We start from the raw sequence: 26,254 nt of genomic DNA, 5'->3' as shown, positions 1-26,254 counted from the left end.
CTCTCCAATTCATTCCCCTCATAGCTATTAGATAGGTTTTTCTAAATGGGAAAAATATTCATATTTTTCCTTTGCTAAAGGCCTTTAAAGAGCTCCATTTCACCTACAGAATAAAGTTCAACCTCCTTTTATAAGAGTCTAACTCATCTGGGTTAGATATTTAGCTTTTACGCTGTCTAGTACAGACTTCCCTTGAAGTTATCCCGGTTTACCTGAGTTTCACTCAACTATGAACTCCTTCAGATAGGTCCTGGGCCTTTCATCACCATACCTACAATGTCTAGCAGAGTGCCTGGCACGTAACACATGTCAAGTAAATGTTTGAGGAATCCAATTTTAAGTATGCCGTATTTAGTGATAACTGGAATCTTGATCCCATCTGAAAACAAATTCATCCTGAAAGATAATTGAGGTGAACAGTGAGTCTAAGATGCGCCTCCTCCCTACATTCAAAGACATATCTTGACAGGACATGTCTGCCTACAGCAGGGACATATATATACAGATAAAATGTTAAACACTAATCCTACTCTACAGACCTTGGATTCAGGTTGACGCTTACTGGCACAGTGTTGATCTCGTTGAAATTACCATACTGCCAGAGCAGCACTAATGGTGGTGATAATCTTTTTCCAACCAGAGCCTTGACTACACCTCAGTTTCACACTTAAACTTAGGAGCCAGGACAGATGCCATTTTAGTCCCAAGCTCAAGTTAGAACCTAGTCATCCTGGTTCACTAGGAGACTGGTGGTTTGGGCACTTATGAGGAGGTTCAGAGGACAGAGAAGTCTTGAAGCAAGTGGAACAGGTTGAGTGTCTGTACAACCTTAAATTTGTGCTGATACTGAAAAAATTAAAATAATAAGATATGCTATTGCAAGGCCACGCATAAATTGTAGTATATATGTTATTTAATTAATAGGGTATTCTGTAATTATATTAAAAATTTTATGCTAAAGCATTCTATTGTCATAATTTTTGTTTGGGAAATAGTAAGGTTTCTAAAAACCAAATTCAACATTTGTTATTGCTATTTATTAATATTTTCTAAAGAAACGCTAGTCAGTAACCTCCACAGGATCAATGTATCAAATCCTTTGGGATAATAAATTGTGCAATATCTAGAGCTGTTCAGAATGTGGTAAGATAAGAATATTTGTGGTGCAAGGTGAAGCAACCACTGATTAACAATATATACACAACATGTTAAAAACAGAAAGATATTTGTTGGGTAGTAAAAAAGGACAAACAGGAGATTTAAGGGTTTCAGGGGGAAAAAACCTTAGACGACTGAACATTAGAAATTATGGTGATCCTTTGTCCTTGTATACATCAGTTCTCTTTTCCCGTAATGTGAAACCTTGGGAAGGAGAATTCCACTGAATAAACTGTTGCAATATCCAGGGGAAAAAAAATATGAGCACAAAACCAGACCAGAGCCTAGACTTACAATAAAACCGGGACATGGCCTCCACTACCTGCCACTTTATCCTCAACCTTTCAGACCAAGTGAAACTGGTACAACAATGTATGGAAGGGACATGTACTCTGTACCTTAAATCTTGCCAAACTTTAGAGTGCCATTGTTACATAGATCTAAAAGCCCTACCTCAATTGTTATTTGAGTGCCACACTAAAATATCATTATTAGCCAGAAAAACAAAAAGCAATAGAGGCTGAAAATGCGAGCACCTTGGAAGGAAAGGACTATGTCATTGAGTATCTTTAGCTACTCCCTGCTCACTCTTCTCCTCCTACCACAACATCTAGCACAGCGCTGGAGATAAAGCAGTGTTGAAACTTTTGTTGAAAACTGGAACCTCTTCTTTTGCGTACATTCTCTTCAGGCACAGTTTGTAATAGAGGCATTAGGTTGGAAATTGCATTAATCATTAAATTAGGAAGAACATTATGTTGAGAGAGAGGATATTCATTGTGACTTGGCCACAAGAACCCCGGGGCGCAAAAGTCACAGAAGTCCGATTAGTATTCTGTAAGGTATCCGGATTAGAGAAAAAGAGAATTTGGTCTGCCTCGGCAGAAATTTTGGTATTGTTTAGTATAAAACAATCATAAATAAGAACATTCTACTAACTGAAGATATTGTTTCCCTCTGTGTGAAGTACTACAAAGGCTAACTTCTGTATTAAGGCCTATACACTGATTATAAAAACAAACACAAAACTGGCTCACTTGTGATTTTATCTTTTCACAGTAAATTGTTTCTGAAAGTCAATAAGGAGAATAAACCTAGCCTGTAAACACTCTGAAGTCACATTAACCTGATACAAAACGTACCATATTAGTACAAAGAAATAAAACAAAAATGTTTGTCGTCACAGTTGAAAACATTCTGTTCTTATCATAGTGAGATAACTGGTTAGTCACTCCTTGACATTGACAAAACTTTGATACATTTAAAATATGAGGCCAGTCCAATAAAATGAGAGAGAGAGAAGGGAGAAGTTATCAAGTGCATGGCAATCAGTGTTTCCCAAATTATATTTCAGATGTTAAGTATTTTGAGAGAAAAAGGTTCTATACTTAAATAAGTCTAGAGAATAATGCATTGAAGAAAGTTGAACAGTGTTTCTTTAGCTTATCACAGCCTCTGAGAAGCGCTGCAGTGACATGAATTGCCAATCGCCAAGACAGGGCTATAGATGAGGGCGAGGAAGTGGTTAAGCTATCCTTTAATGAACCATGCTGTGTCCTAAGTGCTTTATATATTTTCTGATTCATCCCTCACGATAACTCTGTGAGGTAGGTACAATTATCATCCCCCATTCTACAGATTAAAAAAACTGAGTCTTAGGTTGATTTGGCTAAGGTCACAAAGCTAGAAGACAGAGTCGGGATTCAAATCAAAATCCATCTGATAGCTAAGGCCTCTCTCTTCACAAGGTTCATAGCCATCTCTATTGTTAGAGCTTAACATCTTGATTTTAAGGTCTTGCTGCTGCTTAAAATGGAAATGCACAGGGGAGAAGGAGGACAAGACTGTTGTTTCAATTTCTTGATTATGTGACTTCTCTCTGCATTTCTCAGAAACTGCCCAGAAAAATAGCAATTTGGATGTCACAGTTTTTTTCTGCTTCTGCATATAAAACAATTACATATTTCAAAATGTGGTAGTGAACAGCTATAATAACAAAAAAGAATTATTATGTTTAGTAATAAGATTGTTAGCAAAAGGTTCAAGAGAACTAACATTACCTAAAGGCCCACTACATATTAAACACTTTATTTACAACATGGGCAATAGACATTATTATCCTCCCCTTTTCTTTCTTTTTGAGGAAGATTAGCCCTGAGCTAACTGCTACCAATCCTCCTCTTTTTGCTGAGGAAGACTGGCCCTGAGCTAACATCTGTGCCCATCTTCCTCTACTTTATATGTGGGACGCCTACCACAGCATGGCGTGCCAAGGGGTGCCATGCCCGCACCTGGGATTGGAACCAGCGAACGCCGGGCCGCTGAAGCGGAACATGAGAACTTAACCACTGCGCCACTGGCCGGCCCTATTATCCCCCTTGCTATGAACAAGATAAATGAAGTCCAGGTTAACAACTTGCCCAAGATCACATATTTATTAATTGGTACGACTAGAATTCAAGTCAAGCAGTCTGACTCAAGGACACCCGTTCTTCTATTATAATATGCTGTCTCTCAATTTCAAATGGAACACATTCATCTTTGGTACAAAAGATAGAAATAAAAAACAGAGCAATCATGTAGCTTTCCTTACCATCAAAGGACAATTTGTTAGCCTTTAATTATATTACTTAAGGTAACTCAATTTCCTTGTCTTGATTGCCAGTTCAATCAAAAGACATCAGCCAGATAAGAGCAGCAAAAAGGGTCGGGGGTTGGGGGCTAGGGCAAGGGAGGTGACTGGTGCTTTTGCACTGGCCACTTTCAGTCTCTCTTACTCATCCTGTCCTCTTGCCAAAATGAAATGGTGGTGGTGGAAAACAAGAATTTGAAACACCCCTACACCTCAAAGTATTTTAGAACTGTGTTCAACATAGGTTGCTCGTAGATCTACGAAGGAAAACTTCACTCAATATAATCACACTTTCCTAGCCTTCATCTAAATGATGGTTGAAATCCTCTAAAACAAGAAAAAATGTACCAACTTGGAAATCTATTAATGGCTAACTAAGCCACAAGTCAAAGTTATGTTCTTAAAACTTTTAGGAGCATTACAAATACTTTCAAAACAAGCCAACTTCTTGTGAGATCATCACAGAGTAGGAAAATAAAATGCAGAGTCCTTAAGGTGAAACACATGGAAAAGGTGAGGTACAGCTTTGGTCAACGATACCAAGAAACTGACTAAGTAGAGAAAACTCTAAACCAGCATGATTGGGAAGAATATAATAAATTATACTTCACAGGGCTGTCATTATGAACAATAATCACAATAGAAACACTAACGGGTCGTGCTTCAAAAATTCATTTGTAAGTCAGTTATTTGAAACTAGAAACAACACATTTTCCCATAGTAATGTTGCTAAACAGTGTTTGGGTTCCCAAATGAGTCCACAGGTTACTGCAGGTAAAATGCCTTGAGGACTAAAAACTGCAAAGCAAAAATAAATTATTATTTAATCCATATTTGTAATAATACTTTTCAGAAAACAATATCACTGTAATACCTAAAGCAAAACAAACAAAAGTATTTAACATTTATCTTAAATACTGGGAGATAAGAAAAATGCCCATTCAATCAGGAGGATTACATGACTGATGGGAGGCTTCTGTGGAGATTGTGGAAGCACGTTATGGACACATTCAAGGTTTTTAGATATTGAGAGCACTGCTTTGTTATAATGCTTAATTTCACTTCAAAGGAAGTGGAATCACACAGAAGGAAGTCCACTTTTTTGAAAGAGAAAAAGAAGCTCCATGGGAGGGGGGTATGTGTGTGTAAGATTATCTAAGGTTGAATTAATCAAGCCATGAAAGGCAGAGGAAGAGGGTAAAGTATGACACATTTTGTGTCCTAAAAGGGAAAGAAGTGGTACAGAAGCTACTCTTGAATTTGAGTTTCTTATGTGAATCACCAACTGGTGGAGTTCTGTACAGCAGGGTATCATTTCAAGGGCAATGATAATTTTAAAAACAAGTAATTCAATTTTCATGATGTCTTAAATGCACTTTTGATTGAGTATGTATGTTCTGCATATCATTAATAAAGTATAAAATAAGAACACCATGATTCCCCTCTGCCCTTATTCTAACAAAACTTCCTCCTCTTTTCTAGAATGACACAAGGTACTATCATCTGACGAACCCAGTGTGTCATGGGTGAAAACTGCCAACATATTGATTCTTCATATTAAGCTGTTAAACACAGCACTAATCTTAAAAGTATTGAATAGAATAAATATTGCAGGGGGCTAGTAGGAGGAAGCAGGCCTCTTATGGGAAAGAAACAAAGATACCAAGAAAGGTGAGGTGTGTGTGTATATGTGTGTAAGGGGGAAAAGAAAAAAATACAAATAGTGATATAAAGGGTAAAGAGAAGAGAAATACTCCATATTAAAATAGGAAAAGTCAGACTATAAAGTTCTTCACTGTTCAAGGGTCATTTTACATATGAAAAAAAACCACTAGTAATAACAAGAAAGGACCACACTAGCAATCATATGGGTTAGATATATTCAAAAGGCCAAAGCAATTCTTTAAATTCTTTCTTTCTTTTAAGATTGGCACCTGAGCTTACATCTGTTGCCAATCTTTTTTTTCTTCTTCCTCTCCCCAAAGCCCCCCATACACAGCTGCACACTCTAGTTGCAGGTTTAAATTCTTATACTAGTCTATAAATCATTTCTATTATCACATATGCTTTGTTCCTGTTGTTGCTATAGTCACATTATTAATGCTTTATTTAGGATTTATGAACACTATTAGAGTATTTTGTTTTTGTTTTTGTTTTTAATGGCATACATTGGTTTTTTAAAATATAACTTTTTTTTAAGGAGGCTGGCCCCGTGGCCCAGTGGTTATGAGCAGTCATTGCGCGCTCCAGCGCGCTGCAGGCGGCCCAGTGTTTCGTTGGTTCGAATCCTGGGTGTGGACATGGCACTGCTCATCAAACCACGCTGAGGCAGCGTCCCACATGCCACAACTAGAAGGAACCACAACGAAGAATATACAACTGTGTACTGGGGGGCTTTGGGGAGAAAAGGAAAAAAATAAAATTAAAAAAACTTTTTTATTACAAGTGCAAAACACATTCACTACAGGAAATTCAGAAAACGCAGAAAAATAATAATGAAGAGAACAATAAGCACCCATAATTCCACCACCAGGCAAAACCAACGTTAACATTTTGGTGCATTTTCTTTTTAAAAGCTAAGACTTTTTAGTTGTAAGCAGTATTTAACCAAGCTACTTCAACATTTTATCTGAAGTGATAACGATTAATATCTTGAGAGAAACATATACGTAAACAAGTGAGTTCTAGTACCATCTTCTTTCAAAAAAGTCAAAATAAATAGGGTTAACTCAAAATCATTGATTTGTATCTAACTCGAGCATTCAAGCATTAAAACCAAGTAAATCACGACTAGGCTCTGAACCTAACACCCTCCATCAAGTCAGGCATGAGTCACCAAACTTTCTTTTAGAAAGAAATCAATATTGTTAACCAGCCTATGGATAAATTCAAGCAGTAACTATATGCCATGATGTAGAGAAAGACAATACATACAACCAAAAGAGAAAAAGACAGAATAGGGAATGGAATAATAACAAAGAGTCCTTGTGCTCTGCTTTGCCCATAGGGCTCCAAAGCGAGTGTTAACAGCAAAATGTGGTAACTCTGAATTGGCTTAGTAGCTGCATCAAAAAGTGCATGCACTCTGTTCTTGGAAATAACTCCCTACAGTATGCAGCTGAGCATCACCACAGTAACTAGCTCCAATGTAGTGAAGGAGACTGTTTCTGTGGGTGACTGGGCTCCCACCACATGCCCCAAGAGGTCACGCCCTCAGGAGACAAAGTTGACAATTGTGCTGCTTCAAAAATTCTTTATCCTGGGGTGTGAGGTAGTCTTCTAGGGTTCTGGTACTGTTCTGTTTCTTGATCTAGGTGCTGGTTACGCAAGCGTGTTCACTTTCTGAAAATTCACTGAGCTATACACTAATGATTTCTGTACCTTTTTGGTGCGTACGTTATACTTCCATAAAGTTTACATGTACAAAAGTTATTCATCCCTACGCAATATTTGTGGTACCCTATCAAGTAAACTTTCGGGAAAACCCCAAAAATAGTTCACAGCTTAGTGGCCATCACGAAAAAGAAAAGCCATATTAAGCAATGAGGTGCCACTCAAACAAGAAACAAGGAAACTGGGAGCAAACCATTTACGACAAAGACATCACCTGGAGGAATATTTTGGGAGAAAAGGAACTAAAGCACAAATGGCGATCAAACCTTTCAAAAAACCAAAGCCACAACAGGCAGTGTATATGGGTTACACCTGATCACGTTTATGGCTAGTAAGCATACTTTTACATAAAGCTCTGTGGAGTGTATTTTTGTTTTAAATGTTCCAATTCACACCCCTCCCTGTCTCCATTTCTGTATTTCCTTTCTGATAATTAATGGAAGAGAAGCTCAATACTCGCCTCCCACTCAAAGACCACTACATTCAACTTATAAGAGAACGCTCTATGTTTAATTACATGGGGAAATGCTTACGACAACAAGCAGGTTACAAAACTGTATATACAGTATATAATTAGAATTCTTTAAATAAGATATATGCACAGCTAAAGAAGAAAATGACAACAAAACACCCCAAAATGCTAAAATAGTCATATCTATGAAGTCTGACATCTTCCTTTAAATTGTCTGTGTTTTTTTAATACCAGAGTAACACTCATGAAAAAATAACCATTATGATAAAAGTAGGATACAAAACTATACCTATACATAGAAAGAGAGACAAAAAGGAATAGTAATGGTACATTAATGATGCTATCTTTGTGTTGTGGAATTATGTGTATTTATTTTTAGTTTTATACTTTTATGTATTTTCCTAGTTTTCTGCAAGAAGCATGACTGATTAATTTTTTAATCAGAAAATAACTTGGAAAATATCTTTCATACTCTCCTCTATTTCCTCCATTTAAGCCTGGGAACAGAGATCATATATGGCATTCTGTATAAGATAACATACATCTTCTAGGGACCAGGGGAACAAAGTTCTTTATGTGCTTAGAAAAATAATTTTGGGCCGGCCCGGTGGCACAGTGGTTAAGTATGCATGTTCTGCTTTGGCGGCCCAGGTTTCCCCGGTTCGGATCCTGAGTGTGGACCTATGTACTGCTTGTCAAGCTGTGCTGTAGTAGGCATCCCACACATAAAAAAATGGAGGAAGATGGGCATGGATGTTGGCTCAGGGCCAGTCTTCCTCAGCAAAAAAGAGAAGGATTGGTGGCAGATGTTAGCTCAGGGCTAATCTTCCTAAAAAAAGAAAAAGAAAAGAAAAACAATTTGCTCATGATGCTATATTTCTTTTTCCTTTTTTAAAAAAAGGGTTTTTGTGTTATGGATTTCCACATTCACTGACTTGTTCAGTGGAAGGATTTTCATTGGAGACATAAATTGAATGCTGGTGCAAATCAAGTTTTCAAAACATCAAACAAGTAATATTTTTTTCTTACCTAGGTCATTTTGCCATTAAAAATCCATAAATGGGCCCATGATGGTGATCACCATAAAAATTAGAGAGCTTGCAATTTGAAGAATTTGTACACTCTTATTCTTCCTACTTTACCTTAATTATTTTGTATATTCAGGCAAGAAGCACAGTACCTGGCATAAAGTAGACCCTTGATAAATGCTCAGCGAATTGAATTTCAATCCCCTTCCGTTAGATATTTAATAGTGAATCTTACGACAGTTTGGCGTTCTTGGGTATTTAGGGCAACTCAACAAGCATTTCCAGAGCACATACAGTACAAAGGTTCCTATGGGGAATATGAACATTAATAAAACATTAAAATTATTACAATCTGGTAAGAAGGTAAAATATATAAGCAAATACCTACCAGTAAAATGCAGAAAGTACTATAAAAGATGGAGTGCTATGGGAACAAAGAGAAGAGACTATTATGGTTTTGTTGTGGGCTGTTGGGAAGAGGAAAAGAAGGAATTAAGAAAAGCTTCAAAGACGAGGAGGCATTTCTGTTGGATTTTGAAGGATGAGGAAGCTTTTGTCCAGGAGAGCTGGGCAGAAAAGGGTATGTAGGCAAAATCAGAAGTAGGAGCAAAGGAATGATAATGGGAAAGGATAGAGAATGTTTAGATATCAACATGAGAGAGAAGAAGCATATAAAACTTCAGAAGTAGGTTGGGACTAGATTATTAAGAGTCTTGTATGCCATGCTGGAAAACACAGTCTAAACTTTATAAGTAACGGGCTTTTGAGTAATGGCATGTACAGTATGTGATCAGAGCTGTGTTCCAGTGTCATTGTGGAAGAACTGGAGGAAAGAAATGACTGGAGACAGGGAGACCAATTAGGAGGCTAAGCATTTGTTCCCATGAGAAGACCTAGGAACTGAAGGCAGGGTAATAACAGTTGCAAGGGAGAAAGGGACATATGTGAGAAGACAAAGTGATTGAATCAGCTAGATGTGGCAGTTACTTATTGGAGGGAGAATGTTGGGGCCTGGGTGTGAATGCAAGGAAGAAGAGATATTAGCTGAACGAATTGATGAAATAACAGAAATGAAGCAAAAGAAAGGCAAGAGAAGCAAAAGAGTTCTTGGGAAGTTCAAAGGAGTGGCCAACAGTATCAAATACAGTACTGCAGATAGCAAAAAGGATGTATCTGGAAAAGGATTTTGGAATGGGATTTTACAGGGTAAAATCAGGGTAAATCATCACCACCCAATTTCTTCTCATCCTCTTTTGAACTACTCACTCTACTAAAAAAGTTACTTTCTAAGTCAACATCCTAGGAAAAAAACAGAATAAAAACTAATGTCAAGTAATTGAGAAGGAACTCAGTGGTGATAAATCAGTGTAAAATACTATCCCAAAGTCCTTTGTAAATGGAAAGAAGATTGGTAGCTTGAGGGAGAAGCAGTTATCTGAGAAAAGAATGACAAGCACAAGTGGGCTAAAAGATCATTTTCTTGTAAGGAACTCAGTATACTCACTCTCTTCCTAAAGGGTTAAAATTAGGATTTCAGGTAATGTGGACTTCTTTTTTTTAAAAGATTTTTTATTATTTTTTTTCCTTTTTCTCCCCAAAGCCCCCCGGTACATAGTTGTATATTCTTAGTTGTGGGTCCTTCTAGTTGTGGCATGTGGGACGCTGCCTCAGCGTGGTTTGATGAGCAGTGCCATGTCCGCGCCCAGGATTCGAACCGACAACACACTGGGCTGCCTGCAGCAGAACGCACGAACTTAACCACTCGGCCACGGGGCCAGCCCCTAATGTGGACTTTTAATTACTCCAGGCTATTCATTTTCAAATGTTGTACTATAAACATAAGATCCAATTTTCATTTTCTAAAATACATTTATCTTAACTGTGATAAAAAAAATTATAGTAGCTTCCTATATGCCAGGCACTGTGTTAAACACTTTATCTGTATTATCTCATTTAATCCTAGCAACCTTATGAGGCAAGTTTCTTATTATGCTCATTTTACACAGGAGAAAACTGAGACTTAGAAGAGTAAAATAACTAGTCTAAGAATTTAAAATATAGTAAACAGCAGAGTCCAACCTCTTAATATGCTCTACTGCCTTTCAACAATCTCTAGCTTTTTTTTTATACCAGGCAACTGTTTTATATATCAAAATATATCCCATTGGAGACCACCAAATCATGAATTTCAACTGCTTGGTTCATTCACTTTCTTACAGCCCTCAGGAATAATGCTTCTCCTGTCGTCCCTCTGAATGTTTCAAGTTCTTATAAATGTGTCACGGAGTATGAAGGTTGCAGCTCTGCACAGGTCTTTCAATAAATTCATGCCTGCACATGTTGACTCAAGAAAATTGTACAAGCGAGTACCTACACCACTTCAACCCGTGGGCTGTGCTCAATTAGACAGCGTGCAAGGCTCAGGCCCATCTGCTTAGCAAAAGCACAACAGGTATTTGCGCAATAACAAGAACATGAGTAACGTGTCTCATCGTGACAATCCTACATTTTCGATGGCTTTAGTGCTTACTCTAAGTTTTTGCTGCTGCTTCTCATCTGATCTTCATATTTAAGATAAGAAGTATGAATAGTGATCAAACTTTGAAACCAAAATTTTCTAATTTTCCTTCAGGTTTCTTGATGAATTTGATTGAAAAATACCCACAGATTGCAAGACAAGCTGCTAATAAACATCCATCATTTGCAATTATTAATCTATGGGAATCATAATTTTCTGGAAACTTTGCAGCCAAAATAATATACAGAAATAAACTGTATGGGTTGATGCAAGGCTACAACTACCTTTTGTGAAATTTTGGTATACATAAAAGCAGCCTCATTTTCGTAATTGATTTCTCTTATATAGCAGAGTTTCTCTCCAATAAACAAAAGTTTTAAAACAACTGGTCTAAACCAGTTGGTTCTGTTAACTTGAAACAAATGGGTCTTCATGGTCACAGGACTGTGGATTGGTGAGAGTGTGGACGCTCAGCACAAACTCAAACAAAGGACAAACAATTCAAGCGCAGGCCCCTGTGAGAGCGGGTGAAGAGAGATTTTTGTAAACAAAGATGACAGCAATGGCTTTTCCACATTTAGTGGCCCTTGTGTCATTCATGGGAATATAAATTGAGTTAATCAACGCTTAAACCTCAGTTCTACCTCTCTGCCACTAAGATCCAAGATAAGTCATTTTTGACCAGAGATTACAGTGAATCCCAGGATTCCTCTCAGGAATGAGCAGAGCAAACATACAGCACTTTGCAAACAAATATTCAACAACACACATGGATGAAATGCAGAGTGATTTTTCCCCTGTGTTGAAAAGTAGTTTCTCCAGGAATTCAAGCGGGGGAAGGTGATTCCATACCTCAAGTCACTAGCTAGCTATTTTAGCTAGGCAGTCGAAAGGTGAACTTTGCTACAGTCATCATCTCAGATAATATTAAATTTTTAAAGTATCAAACTATATTTCTGAATGTAGTTTAATTAAGTGATCAAAGTTTAGGGCTTTATTTCTATATAATATCCTGAAACAAAACAGCCATGATTACACTCCCAGTGTATTCATGTCTTTAAACTGACCGTTGCATAAGCACATATTTGTAAGATGTAATTCTTGCACCTTGTTAGCAGTAACCTATTATAAAAACTAACTTTAATTGAATGTTTATTATCTACTAAATTGTTTACATGTTATCCTTAATAATCATAGTCATGTAAATATCATCTCCATCTTACAGATGGGGAATCTGAGATCCAGTCAAGTTAAATAATCTGACCAAGGACACAAAGCTATTGTGTGGTAAACCCAGAGTTTGATTCCCATCCTTGACTACGATGCCTGTGCTTTTCCTAGTACACCCTGCTGCCTCTTAATAAAGCATAAGATGTATGTAGAGTGCCTGGAATACAGTGGAAGCTCAACAAAAATTACTTTTCTTGTCCCCTAAAATTATCAGATAAATAGAAGCTTATATCCTTAACAGAAGAAGGCGGAAAGCAGTCTAAATAGGAACTCTCTAATTAAAGAGTACTCTTCAATTCCAAATCACTCATGCAAATGAGTGGAGGAGACAAAGTCAAAGCCTTGCATTTAGGCAGCCAATTGAAACGTAAGGACTTGAAAATTTACCAAGTCCTTATTCTTCATCTTTATTAGCCTTTAAAAAGTAATTTCATTCTAATCAATGAATTGTCAAGCAAGGGAGATACAGTTGCTCCTTTAATCAATACAGAATCTAAGAATCACAGCATTTTAGGGCTGGAAGGGATCTTCGAGTTCATCTAGTTCACTTTTGTCTCTGCACACTCTGCCAACTTGGTCTCCACCTTCCTATCTCTATACTATCATCTGACCAGGGAGTAACTTGTACAAGGTCACAAAGCTGGTACAGGCAAAGAAGGGACTAAAAAAACTGAAATCTCCTGAGTTCCAGTTCAGCACTCTTTCCATCATGCCACCCAGTCACTCAATGCAAGTGCCCTCTAGGTAGGGCCAGATATACTGTTTTAAGAAAAACACAAAACATCTAGTAGTTAAATAAGCAGATCCATCTCTCCAGTGACTAGTAAAAGGTTAATCCTAGTAGCCAGCCTTTACTGAGAAGGATGATGTGTTCAACTCTTTTTACAGGCGTCACTTCATTTCATCCTCAAGGCAAACCTGTGGGAGTAGTTCTTTCTTAGTTCTTTCCCATTTGATTGATGAGGGAACCCAGACTCAAAGACTTCAAATAAGTTGCCTAAGGTCACAGGACTAGTAAGCACTGGAACTGGAATTTAACCAACGTCTGACTTGAGGCCCAGCTCTCCACAACTATGATATACTGCTATTATGTGTCTCTTCCTTTTGCTCCAAAAATGTTTTTCTTTGTCCTTTAGGACTTAGGATTACTATACACATGGCATGGTCATGTAATCACAAATAGGGAGAAGGTTTCTGGAAGGATAACTAAAGAGGGAAAAATAGTAACCCACATCATTTCCATCAATTTAAGACCTATTTTGACTACTTTTTCCAAAGTCTAGGCCTTTGCTACTCTCATGCATAGACCTCTTCTTTTTTCAACAACACTTATCACCTGTTTTGCCACTCCATAACCTAAATCAGATCTTTCAAAGGCAAACGAAAGCACTGATACCAGCAATGACACGGGACCTGAGATCCCTGGGCAGAGAAGAGCCCAAGAGCTAAGCAAAGTTTCCACCTAAACTGCAATGAGGTTAACAGGGCACAGTAACACAATCTTGTACCTGATACTAGGAAACAGGGAGAGAAAAACAGGGAGAGAGGAGGGAAAAATCTGCTGCGGGCCTGAGGCTGTTAAACAGGAAAAGAGCGAGGAAGGGATTTCCAGGCAGCCTTCGCAATTCTATCATTTCAAAGCCATTGCCCACCACCAATTAATCCGGGGCTAGGCAGCCTTGTGAAACACCGGGAAAAGGCGACGCAAAGAGCCCAAACAGTCCTCGAGCTGCCAGCCTCCGCACTCCGTTTGTCTTACCGTTTCCTACCAGAGAGGCAAATTCTGAAAGATTTTTCCACCCAGCCCCCACGCAGGGTGAATCTCCGGGAGGAGAGGACTCTGCCTCCCTCGGTAGGGACAGAAAGGGCACTCGTTTTCCTTCGAAGCAAGGGGATAGGGGGAGGACAGAACTGAGAAAAATAGAGAAACTGGCCTTGGCAGGGGTTTGATGGGGCGCATTTTAGCAGCTGCACTCACCCGGGTGAGACATGGGGATGACCTCATTGCGGGTCCCCGGGAAGTTAAAGATGACGGCTCCAGACGCCCCTCTCTCGTAAGCCAAATGGATCTTGTCTGCGAAGGTGCAGCCCCCGCCGCGCTGGATGAGGGCCAACCAAGACACTTGCACGGCGTTTCCCCAGTCCCCCGGGACCGTGGGCACCGTGAAATTCGTGTGTGGGTTACAGGCGTTGAGCGCCCCCGGCCCGTCCGGCGGCACCAGAACCCCCGCCACAGGCTCGAGCGGCGAATCCTGGCCGTACACGCCCTCCTCGCTCAGCTCCCACACGGTGCGGTTCACTCCGGTGTGCGGAACCCGCCAGGACACGTTGAGGTACGCGGTCCACACTGCTTCGGCTCCTCGGGAGCCGGGGGCATGCGGACTCAGAGCCAGCAGGAAGCACCATGCCAGCAATCGAGAAAAGCCGCAGCCACCTCGGCAGAAGACCCCGGCCCCGGGCGGCGGCCCCATGGTGCGCGCGTTCTGCGGTTCCCTAGGGCCCCTGGTACGCGCCCTCCTTGCTCTGGTCAGGACCCCGGCCTCCGCCAGGTGCGCGCCAGGTGGGGAGGGGGCGGGGAGAGACGGGCGCGCGCGCTGAGCTGGGTCGGAGCGAGAGGCACGTAGCGCGGGGAGAGAGGTTGCCGCAGATGCAGCTCTTCGCGGTTCCAGTCCTCTTTGCCACTGCTGCGGCCGCGTCGGGCTCGGGGGCTTTAGCATGAAGCTCCGCCCAGACGACTGGGGGTAGAGGTGGCTGGGAGGGAGGAAAGGACACTGCAGGATCCGCCTCTTAAAAGGGTAACAGGATGGGCAGGCATTAGAGTAGGATCTGAGGCGGTGTGGCCAGGTGTGTCGCGTCGTTTTATGAAAAATGGACGAGCAAGGAACGAGAGAATATGAGAACATAAAAGCTCTCTTGTAGGATTCGAGTCCGTTTTGAATTGCAAGAATACATTTTTCCCTCCTAACACTTGCCTAAAGGGCGTTTCAGGCTTAAGGTGCCAGAATGTGAAAGTACTTCTAAAAAGCGCAGATCCGAAGGGTCTGAGTCCTAGTCAAGAGAATTTGGGTAAGTGGGTGGTACTAGGGGCAGGCTGATTACTGAGTCTCTAAAGGAGGGGGAGGGGCAGGAAGAGCGCGTTACCTTTTCTTTTCCTTTATACCTTTCTCCTTTCCTGCTCCAAATAAGCGTCATACCTGTGTATTTTCTTCTTACCCTTAACCCATACTAAATATACTGCATCAGATGCCCCTTCTAAAAGTAATCGTAGTCCTCAAAAGAGAATTACCATTTTCACACACCTCAGAACTGAGCCTCTTTTCCTCTTCCACAAATCAGGTTTACCAAAATGGATATGTCTGCGCCATTCATGACCTTAACTACATAATCTTTCTTGATTTTCCACTAACTAAAAGGAGCCTGATCCACCTTGGCAGTTCACTCATGGAACTATTGCATTATGATTTCTCCTTAGTTTAAGTGCACAATTTTTTTTTTTTTGAGGAAGATTAGCTCTGAGCTAACATCTGCCGCCAATCCTCCTCTTTTTGCTGAGGAAGACTGGCCCTGAGCTAATGTCTGTGCCCATTTTCCTCTACTTTATATGTAGGACGCCTACCATAGCATGGCTTGCCAAGTGGCGCCATGTCCACACCCAGGATCGGAACCAGCGAACCCCAGCTGCCAAAGTAGAACGTGCGCACTTAACCGCTGCACCACCGGGCCAGCCCCAAAGTGCACAATTTTTATCTATGCTGTCACTTATTACATTTTAAATATACATTGGATTAAACTGAATTAATATACCCTCTGTCTAACAGTTGTGGATAACTTTTGGCCTGGGGGAAATTACTTCTCTGTGCCTAGGTTTCTTCATCAACTGTAGAATGGGGATAACAGTAGAGTTATCATAGAGTTGTTCAGATGATTAAATGAGTTTATCCATGTAAAGCACTTAGAACAGTGCTTAGCAGAGTGTAAACACTGTATCTGTTAAGTACTATTATCATTAAACAGGTACAGGGACCCAATACTTTTAAAATAATCTTAAAGTTGTTACTTTGAGGTAATAATCAGAGAAAATGATATTCTGGATGTTCAGTTTTAGCCATCTTTTCAGTCCAAAGAAATATAATTTACTTTGTCCAGCCAAACAGTTGTTAAATTCCTGATCAGTCACTCCCCTCAGTTCCTGGCTCAACATTTACTTAATCAATATTATTCCCAAAGATTAAGCATGGGACAGTTCTGCACTTGATACTCTTATGACTTGAGAGAAACCTAGAGGAAAATCAATAACATAACCAAACAGCACCTGGAATCCAAGTAGGTGGGCAATTCTGTGGAACATGAACCCTAGGTATTGAAAGGAACTTTAGAGGTCAAAGTGGGTATATGGGGCTGATAGCATGGCACCCCCAACTGCTGATGATGTTAATCTCTGAGATAATAATGACCTAGAGGAAAAGAAAAGGGTAGGATCAGCCATCTCCAAGAAATGGTACAATTCTAGAAATTGTCTGAATTTGTTGGTGAAGAACACTCAAAATTCAGTCAATAACACCTGCATGACAACTATATTGTACTTTGAAGAAACAATGTGTTCAAAAGAGATAATTTATAGGATATCTGCAAAACTCAAGTTTGGAGAGACATCTGTTAATAGTCATTCATTCTTTTCTTAAACAAATATTTTGTACATCTACTATATGCCAGTCATACACTAAGCATTGAAGTAAAAAATCAAATAAGACATTAACTCTGCTCTCAAAAAGCTCATAAATTAGCTTTGATGACACAAACAAGCCAACTGATAATTGCAGTATAGAGTGCTATATGTATATAGTGTGAGTGCTATGATAGAGGTGTGCAGAGGGCAGTAGTGGATAACAGAGAAGAGGAACCTAATCTGGACTGGGAAGTAAGGAAAAGCATCACAGAGAAAGTTCCACCTGTGCTGAGTTTGAGAGGGTCAGCCTTTCTCTGCAGAGAACAATACAAGGAAAGGCATTGAGGCATGGAGCTGAAAATGTGGGGAAACAAGTACTACAGGATCTATAAATATAAAACGATTGGAACTCAGAGTACAAGCAATAAAGTATAGAGGTACACAGGTTCAGTTCTTGAGAGTCCTTCGGGTAAAGGTAGGGAGTTTGGACTTTATCCAAAAGCAAGGAGTAACATAATCAGGGCTTAAGCAGGGAGTAATGTAATCAGATCTGCATTTCAGAGATCATTATGGCTTCTCTGTGGATGATAGATCGGAGAGGACAAGAGTAGAAGCAAGGAGCCCAGACAGAAGATGTTGGGAGTGCTCCAGGTGAGAGATGAAGGTGGCCTGGACTAGACAGGTAGTGGAAATGAAGAGAAGTGGACAGATTGGGACTGTATTTTGGGGATAGAATCAACAGGACTTGTTTGGGGGATAAAAGAAAGGGAAGAGTTAGAAATTGCTCTGAGGTTTTTGGATTGGAAGACTGGATAGCACTTAATTGGGAGGAGGGTTTTAAATGTGTAGAGAGGGTAGGAGGAGAGATGAGTTCAGTTTAGACATGTTGATTTTGAGGTACCTGTGATGTAACTAGGTAGAACTGTCTGGTAGGCGGTTGGATTTTCTGATTACTGAATACCTACTAAGCTCAAGACACTGGAGGGGCTGGCCCAGTGGCGCAGCGGTTAAGTGTGCACGTTCCACTTAGGCAGCCAGGGGTTCACCAGTTCAGATCCCGGCTGGGGACATGGCACCGCTTGGGAAACCATGCTGTGGTAGGCATCCCACGTATAAAGTGGAGGAAGGTGGGCACAGATGTTAGCTCAGGGCCGGTCTTCCTCAGCAAAAAGAGGGGGATTGGCAACAGTTAGCTCAGGGCTAACTTCCTCAAAAAGAAAAAAAGACACTGGAGAGGTGTGGGTATACAGAAACAAACAAACAAAAAAAAACAGTCCCTGCCCTCAAGTCAGAGAGGCAAACAGAAAATAACATACAGTGTAATAAATGATAGGACTAAGAAAAGCATAGGGTACAATGGCAACCTGTGTGTGGCTGACTCTTTAAGAACAAATAGAGTTAATCAAGCGAAGAGTGTAAGAACAGTCAGGCATAGGCAATAGTATATTACACGAGAACACCAGGGAACATTCAGGGAACTAGCATTCGGTACTTATATATGGCTGGGATGTAAGTTGCAAAGGGGGAACCAAGGGAAGTGAAGGTGGTCAAGCAGGTTGTGCCAGAACATGAACAGTTTAGAAAACTATGTTAGAGTGTGGACTCAAGACACATGCACACACATGCATGCACACACACACATACATATAAAGTAAATACAGCAAAATGATAATTGTTGAATCTAGATGGTGGGCATATAGGTGCTCACTGTACTATTTTTTCAACTTTCCCCCATATTTTAAACTTTTTGTAATGATGAGTTTAAAATTGTGAATTTATTTTGAAGTCAGTGGAGCAAATGAATGATTTATCAAAGCTAGGCTTAAATCGATCATCTGAATTGTATGAGGGCAAGACAGGAGGCAGAGAGACTATTGAGGAAGCTAGCATCCCCAGTACTATTGTGGAGGTCTAGCCCAGTTGTAGAGATGGAAATATCAGACTATCATAGTTGATGACATGGACCATTAAAATCATCCTATGAACTCCCCTTGCCACAAGCCCATCCTCACCAAGCAACCCTTCTTATTATCATTTAGCTCCTCAGGTAAATATGCCTACAGGGAGATAATGCCCTCATCAGCAAACACTAGTATCTGGTCCACTTGGAAGTTATTCTTCTCATTATAAATTAATCAATTGGCGTTCTGGCTTATATATTGGTCTCTTGTGAATTTGGTTAAGTATGAGTCAGTCCCCAGGAGCCCAGTCCCTGTTTCTACTACCAATCAAATTTCAAAGCTTGCAGAGCTAAGAACCAGACTGTAGATTATGACTGCATCAGAGTCCTTCCACTCTACAGAGATTTGTCTGGGTAGCCCTCTGGCTTTCCCTAACCATATTCCCTCCGTCTTGCTGTGATTTCTTTTCAAACTGCAGCAGAGCCTTGCTGCTAAGATTGAGGTCTGCTGATTGGGAACTTCAGCATCATCAGGGAGCTCGTGAGAAATGAAGGATCTCAGGTCCTACCCCAGACCTGCTGAATCAGAATCTGCATTTTAACAAGCTCCCCAGGTGATTTGTACACACATATAAGTTCGAGAAGCCCTGGGGTAGTCTAGAGAATTCCTGCTGGGTAGCCAGCAGCCAGCCTCTGCTTGAACACACCCTGTGTCAGGGCTTACTACCTCAAAAAGCATCACATCCTGAGTAGTGCTACACTTTTCTTACTGGAAAGTTCATATAAGTGTAGTTTGACGTTGCTTCAGTCCTTCCTCCTCCTTCCACCCAACTCTTCCAGTCTCAGGTCCCCAGAGTTTCCATGCTACTCCCTGGCTGTATCGCTACCCCACCAGGGCCTTTGCTTGGAGCAGTTTCCCTGTACCAGACCGTACCGTATTCCTGACCCTCAAGCCAAATGTACTAGTCCTAGATGTATTCTCCCAGTCTCCTACTGTCCCTAAGGCTAATAACAGCTCCTGTTCATTGGGCATTTACTATGTGCGTTACATGCATCATCTCATTTGATCACCACAACCATCCATTATTATCCCCATTTTCAGAAGAGGAAACTGGCTCAGAGAGAATTAGTAACCTACCTAAGCTCATATAGCTAGTTACAGAATCAGGATTCCAACGCAGTTCTGACTCTTAAGTATTAATAGCCGATAATGACTTAGTGTCTTCCCCCTGGAGAGTGGCATTTGCATTTTAACATTGCTTTATACCAAAAAAAAAAAAAACGTTCAAGTGAAATGTTTCTTGTATGCATTTCAGGCACTGTGTGACCAGTGAGGGAGATATATTTGGGCCAGGAGCCTTTCTGAATTCCTCAAATCCTCCCACAAAGGCTAGCCCTGCCAAATATTTGTATCAGCAATACTGAACGGAAAGCTGCCCTGAGCAGTGTACTATCGAATGATGAACTGATAAACAGAGCAGCATTCTGCAGAAGCAACAGCAGGGCACCACTGTGGCCGATTAAGTTTCCAATCACACTGAGTTTCTGCAGAGGCAAAGAGATGGATGATAGTGTTGAGCCTTTAATTTGTCTGCAAGAAATGAGACGTCGCATCTGGCTTCTTACCATTAAACAAATGGCACAGTACCATCTGGGACAACTAGTGCCCTGGCATCTAAGTGATGCCATGGCTATACAGCTCGACAGTAGAGGTGTAGGGAACGTGTAGAGAAGGGATGGCAACAAATTTCCAATCTAGGCGGCTGTTCTATGGATAGAAAGAAGAAAACGGTGGGGTATGGAGAGAGTGAACAGCCAAACAAAACAAAACGAAAAGCCCAAAATGTGATGCTGCAGCATACTTTCAAATAATATGACATCACTTGCAAATACAGGTAAACCTCAGTCAGCTCAAGTGGGTATACAGCCATCAGAAAATAGAGGATTTTTTCAACAAAGCTTTCATGCACTCAAAGAAAAGACAGAATTTCAGAGAGGGGCTTTACTACAGTAGGTGTGCTATATCTGAAACTAAGAGCAGTCTTCTCATATCCATAACAATAATAGCTACCACTGAGAGCCTACTATGGGCCAGGTATGTTATACCTATAAGTATTATATGCTACATCTTACAGAGGAAGAAATGGAGGCTCAGGTTAAGTAACTTGCTGAGGTCACCTATGATAACTGAATGACAGAATTAGAATTTGACCCCACGTCTTAGTACAAAACTACACTCTTCCCATTATATCGCTTTCCACTCTGTACAACTCTACCTCCAAAAATAGAGGTAGGAGGGGCCGGCCCAGTGGTGCAGCGGTTAAGTTCGCATGCTCCTCAACAGCGGCCCTGGTTCGCAGGTGCGGACCCGGGTGCAGACCTGTGCACTGCTTATCAAGCCATGCTGTGGCAGGTGTCCCACATATAAAGTAGAGCAAGATGGGCACGGATGTTAGCTCAGGGCCAGTCTTCCTCAGCTAAAAAAAAAAAGAGGATTGGCGGTGGATGTTAGCTTATGGCTAATCTTCCTCAAAAAACCCCCCACAAAACACTAGAAGTAGGAAGGAAACATTTATTGAAAGCCTACCACGTGCCAGACACTTTACATACGTTAATTATATTATTTGATTCTTACATCAGGTAATAAAATCCTATTATGATTCCCATTTTTAAGATGAGGAAAATGAGGCTCAGAAAGGTGAAGTATCTTCCCGAAGGTCACACAGCTAGTAAGTGGCAGAGTTGGAATTCACATGGGAGTATGTTTGACTTCAAATTCTATGCCATGTTCACTCTGCTGTACTACCTCGCCACACACAGTGAGGATATTATTACAAGGTGGGAAGAATGGGTGATTTTCAGCTGCATTCAGTAACACATGTTAGCATACTAACAATCCCCTGGCTGGAGTGCCGGACTTCCTGCTGAGCAGCCCCAGAATCCTAGACAACAGAGATGATGAGAGTACATTGAGTGAAGTGCCTCATCATCCTTTATAAATGTCTACATCTTCACTTGTACACACTCGCTCACATGAGTGTGTGGAGAGGAGTGCCTGAACATGTGTGATGTGTGATGTGTGGAAAGGGTGCCCACCTTCCTCCACTTTTATGTCACTGATGAAAACTGGTACAGAAAGGAATTGTATTGATGGAGGACAATGCAGGAAATTTGAGCTAAATTGCGTCAACTTGGTTGCTACTGGGGGATCAGATGAGCTCTCTTGAGTTTGGGGAGATGACTGAGGGTATCCCAGATTGCTCAAGAGAGATAAGAGTGAGGGAGGGCCCAAGGCATGGGGGCAGGAATGGCTTCAGGGGAAAGCTGGGCAGGCGAGCTGCTGGACGGAACAATGGACGTGAGTGGTTTTCACCCTGACTGCCGTATCACAACCACCTACTTGGGAAACTCATCTGGTCTCATGCAGTCTCCTCTCTTTCCTTCTCAGGTTTCTAGTAAGATGAAGATTTCAAAAGAATTAAATCTGTGGCCACAAGAGATTTATGTGTGTATGTTACTAAAAGAAAGAAAAACAATTACTTGGGGGAAAATGAGAGAGAAAAATGTTGTTAAGGAATTGTAGCCTACAGATAGGACCACATATGTGAGGTCTACTTCCAGTCCATTCTGCTGTGCAGTAGGCCACATCCACAGCACTCCCCCATGCCCGTCTCTCGTGTTATTTTTAACTTTGCTGTTGACTGGTTATGTGACACTGAGGAAGTTTCTCTTTCTTCTTTCTCGGAATAGGGATAATCATAATGAAAAATTGTATAGATATATTTTGAACCACTTAACGTTCCTTCATATTAAAGCCTAACAAATCAGATAGTATATCTAAAATAAATATCTGTGATCTTGCGACTGACTAGGACACGTGACAGAAGAGCTGTAGAAGGGAGTGGGCTTGGCTGGCATGGATAGGATCAGTTTACTAAATTAAGGAGGAGTTAAGTTCTTAAAAATGCACATGGGCAGTGAGTTTTCTTTTGAACCTCCAGAGAGAATAGGATTCCTTTTTTAATAAGAAGCTAATTTGATAATTCCTAGTAAAGCTGGGGCTTCTGAAAAGCAATTTAAGAATAAACATACTTATATTGTAGTGCATAATCACAGCCACCTATTGAGGCCAAGGCTTGCCATTTAGAAGCTAAAGTCTGCTTGAGTGTGGGCAAAGGCAGCCTTTGTATTCCAAGGGGCAAAGTCACAAATTCACAGCTGCCAACTATATGCATTAGGATTAGCTGCAGCTGGCCAGGGCTCAAAATTGATCAATAACTCGGAGTAAACAAGTATCTGGCAATAAGTGACCAGGTGCTAGCACATAGTTGAGACAACTGAAATCGGCTGGCTTACCACTCATGATTCACACAGTAATTAAGTTCTGTCACACCAGAATTAGATAAGTGTTATGGTTATGTTGGTTGTAGGAAACAGGCAAGGGACAAGCAGGCCTTCAACAGAAGGGTATTTTATGACTACAAAACTTACTTTGACTTCACCACAAATCATGCAGTATAAAGTTTAGAACATTAAAATACTAATGGGAACATCAAAAAGAAAAAAAAAATGCCCAGATCCACCGAAGCATAGTACACTCTGGAATCCATAAAGTCACTTCTCCCTCAGCTGACAATCTTCCAATTAGCAGGGGCAGGTGCACTTTTTTCTAAGTTGCCTCTGTGTCACTTTGGGTGCGGATAGCATGAGTATACTTCGTGTTCTTCAGAGCAAACTACTGCAGACGCAGAAGTCAGTGACTGCTTAATATTCTGGATGTTGTCAACTCTGAAGCCACAGAAAGTCTTTTACTAGAGGCAATGAAGTGGCTCAGCAATGTTTGCTTTTCGTGGAAAAAAAAGAGAGCAGAAATTGAAAACCTGCAGCTCTCATTTGTTTGAAGAGGCTCGTCAAATTTACCTTCAGTGATCCCACCACTTCATTAAATGTCTTCGTCTTTCTTAGGTGGTGATGGTTGAGGTGTTTAGAGACCTGATGACAGCATATGTTTGGGCCTTACACAATGTTTAGGGTACAGCACCCCGCTGCCTTTAGGACCTTCTATTTGGCGGGATTTAAGGCAGGATGAAAATTTTCCAGCAAACACATTCCAGGAAGCAGGCTATCTTATATCAGAGCTTTCAATTATGCCCCACATACGGCATTTTCAGGAGAGATTTTCAAGTTCTAAGGTAATAGTCAATTTCTTAAGAGTGGCATGCTAGACAGAGGGTTTCTAACGTCTGCTGTAATCCAGCTTTCTCTTTTTATGCGTGAGGAAGATTGTCGCTGACCTAACATCTGTGCCAATCTTCTATTTTATGTGGGCTGCCACCACAGTGTTGCTTGACAACTGGTGATAGATCCATGCCCAGGATCTGAACCTGCAAACCCTGGGCCACCAAAGTGGAGCACAGGAACTTAACCACTATGCCACTGGGCCAGCCCCGTGTAATCCAACTTTCTTTTGAATAAGAAATAGTGTGGGTAAATTTTTTTTTCTTTGGTGAGGGAGATTGGCCCTGAGCGAACATCTGTGCCAATCCTCCTGTATTTTGTATGCGCGATACCGTCATAGCATGGTTTGATGAGCAGTGGGTAGGTCCAAACCCAGGATCCAAACCTGCGAACTCTGGGCCACTGAAGCAGAGTGGGCGAACTTCAGCACTATGCCATAGGGCCACCCCTCCTCAGCTTTCTTTTACACAGAATCTTACCTCTGTCACTGCAAGTTGTGTTAGGTAGCAGTGAACAGGCAAAGAACAAGCAGACTGTCTAGGGAAAAAATGTGCTAGACTAATCCCACCTGCTCACTGCAGTCAGCAAACAAATTTAGGAATAAAATATTTCTAGTAACCTTGACCCTCGGGATATCTGATGTACAAAACTGTAAGCAATAAACATCATCCGGCATATGGGAATTATAGTTTTCTCTTTTGGAGTTTCAGTGATTTAAAAGAAAATTCACCCATTCTCTAATTTATTCATTAGAATAATAAACATTTTTTAGAGCTTCTAATGTGTACAAAGTCTTATGATAGTTGCTGGCGGAGATAAGAAGATGAATTCAACAAGTTTCCTCCATTAAGTATCTCAGTCTACTGGGGGATAAATTGTATCAAGAAAAATTTTGTGGGCTCTCTCTTTGTTTTTACCTACCTGCGTCTCGATTATCAGCAATACAAGCTTTAATTGAAAGCATAGTCTAGTCTCAATTGTCTATTAATGGAGAAGTAATATTAATTTTTCTCTTAGACTGTTATAGTCAGACTTCTAATTGATCTCCCTGCTTTTAGTCTCTCCCCCACTCCAAATCATCCTTCATATTACTGTCAGAGTATACTTTCTAAAATATAGCTATGATTATGTCACTTCTCATTGCATGTTGAATAAATACAAATTCCTAAACTTGGAAGGTGAGGCCCTCAACAATCTAGGTCCATCTGGTCACTGCCTCTTTACACCTCCACCGTATCTGACACACACCTTTATGGATGTATAGCATTTTCCATCCTATGCTGCATTTATTTACTTACATGCCTATCTCCACCATCAGTGACTGAGCTCCTAGAGAGGAGAGACCATGTATTTTTCTTCTTTGTAGGCCCAGCCTTTAGCCTGGCACATTAGAGTACCTTTGAAGAACAAGTAAATGGATGGCAAGAACTGGAGGGCAAGCTGGCTGGTTTGCTCGCTCGCCGGTATGAATTTTTTCCCACTGTTTTTATTAAGGTATAATTTACATAGAGCAAAATTCACCCCTTTTAGTGTACAGTTCTGTAAGTTTTGGCAAACATATACAGTCGTGTAGTTACTACCACAATCAAGATATAGAACACTTTTATCACTCCAAAAATTTCCTCATGCTATGCCTTTGTAGTCAACCCCCCTACTTAACCCCTGGCGACCCCTCGTCTGTTGTCTGTCCCTATGGTTTTGCTTTTTCCAGAATGTCATATAAATGGAATCATTAGTATATGGCTTTTTGTGTCTGGCTTCTTTCACTTAGCAAAGTGCGTTTGAGATTCATTCATGTTATTGCATTGGCAGAGATGGGTGCTGTGAGGGGGTACAAAGTCCTGTGTGAGTATAGAGGCAGGAATGTTTGCTTCTGACTTAAGGAATTAGGGGAGATTTTATGGAGAAAGTAATATCTGAGCAGAGCCTTGAGCGATAGGTGGGATTTTTATAGGTACAAATGGTGAAGGAAGATATTTCAGTAATGGATATAGCAGGGACAAAAGTTCAGAGTCAGGA

The 26,254-nt window shown here is 40.7% G+C and overlaps 1 protein-coding gene across 3 annotated transcripts in view; it reads right to left on the bottom strand.

Moving 5' to 3' along the window:
* Positions 1–26,254, bottom strand: part of RNF128 (ring finger protein 128) — a 79,851-nt gene that overhangs the window by 34,976 nt on the left and 18,621 nt on the right. For 2 of the 3 annotated variants that reach the window (XM_008544286.2, XM_070606142.1), the window contains exon 1: positions 14,410–16,228. The exons of the other annotated variant lie outside the window; for it this stretch is intronic. In XM_008544286.2, coding sequence (XP_008542508.2) covers positions 14,410–15,334 — 925 coding nt within the window. In that variant the 5' untranslated portion in view covers positions 15,335–16,228. Of the gene's footprint in view, positions 1–14,409; positions 16,229–26,254 lie in introns of those variants that run through there. 3 annotated transcript variants of the gene reach the window in all.

Source organism: Equus przewalskii, chromosome X (assembly GCF_037783145.1).
Source record: "Equus przewalskii isolate Varuska chromosome X, EquPr2, whole genome shotgun sequence".
NCBI lineage: Eukaryota > Metazoa > Chordata > Mammalia > Perissodactyla > Equidae > Equus > Equus przewalskii.
Note: the sequence above shows the minus strand (reverse complement) of the source record. Positions and strands in the feature narration are given on the sequence as shown.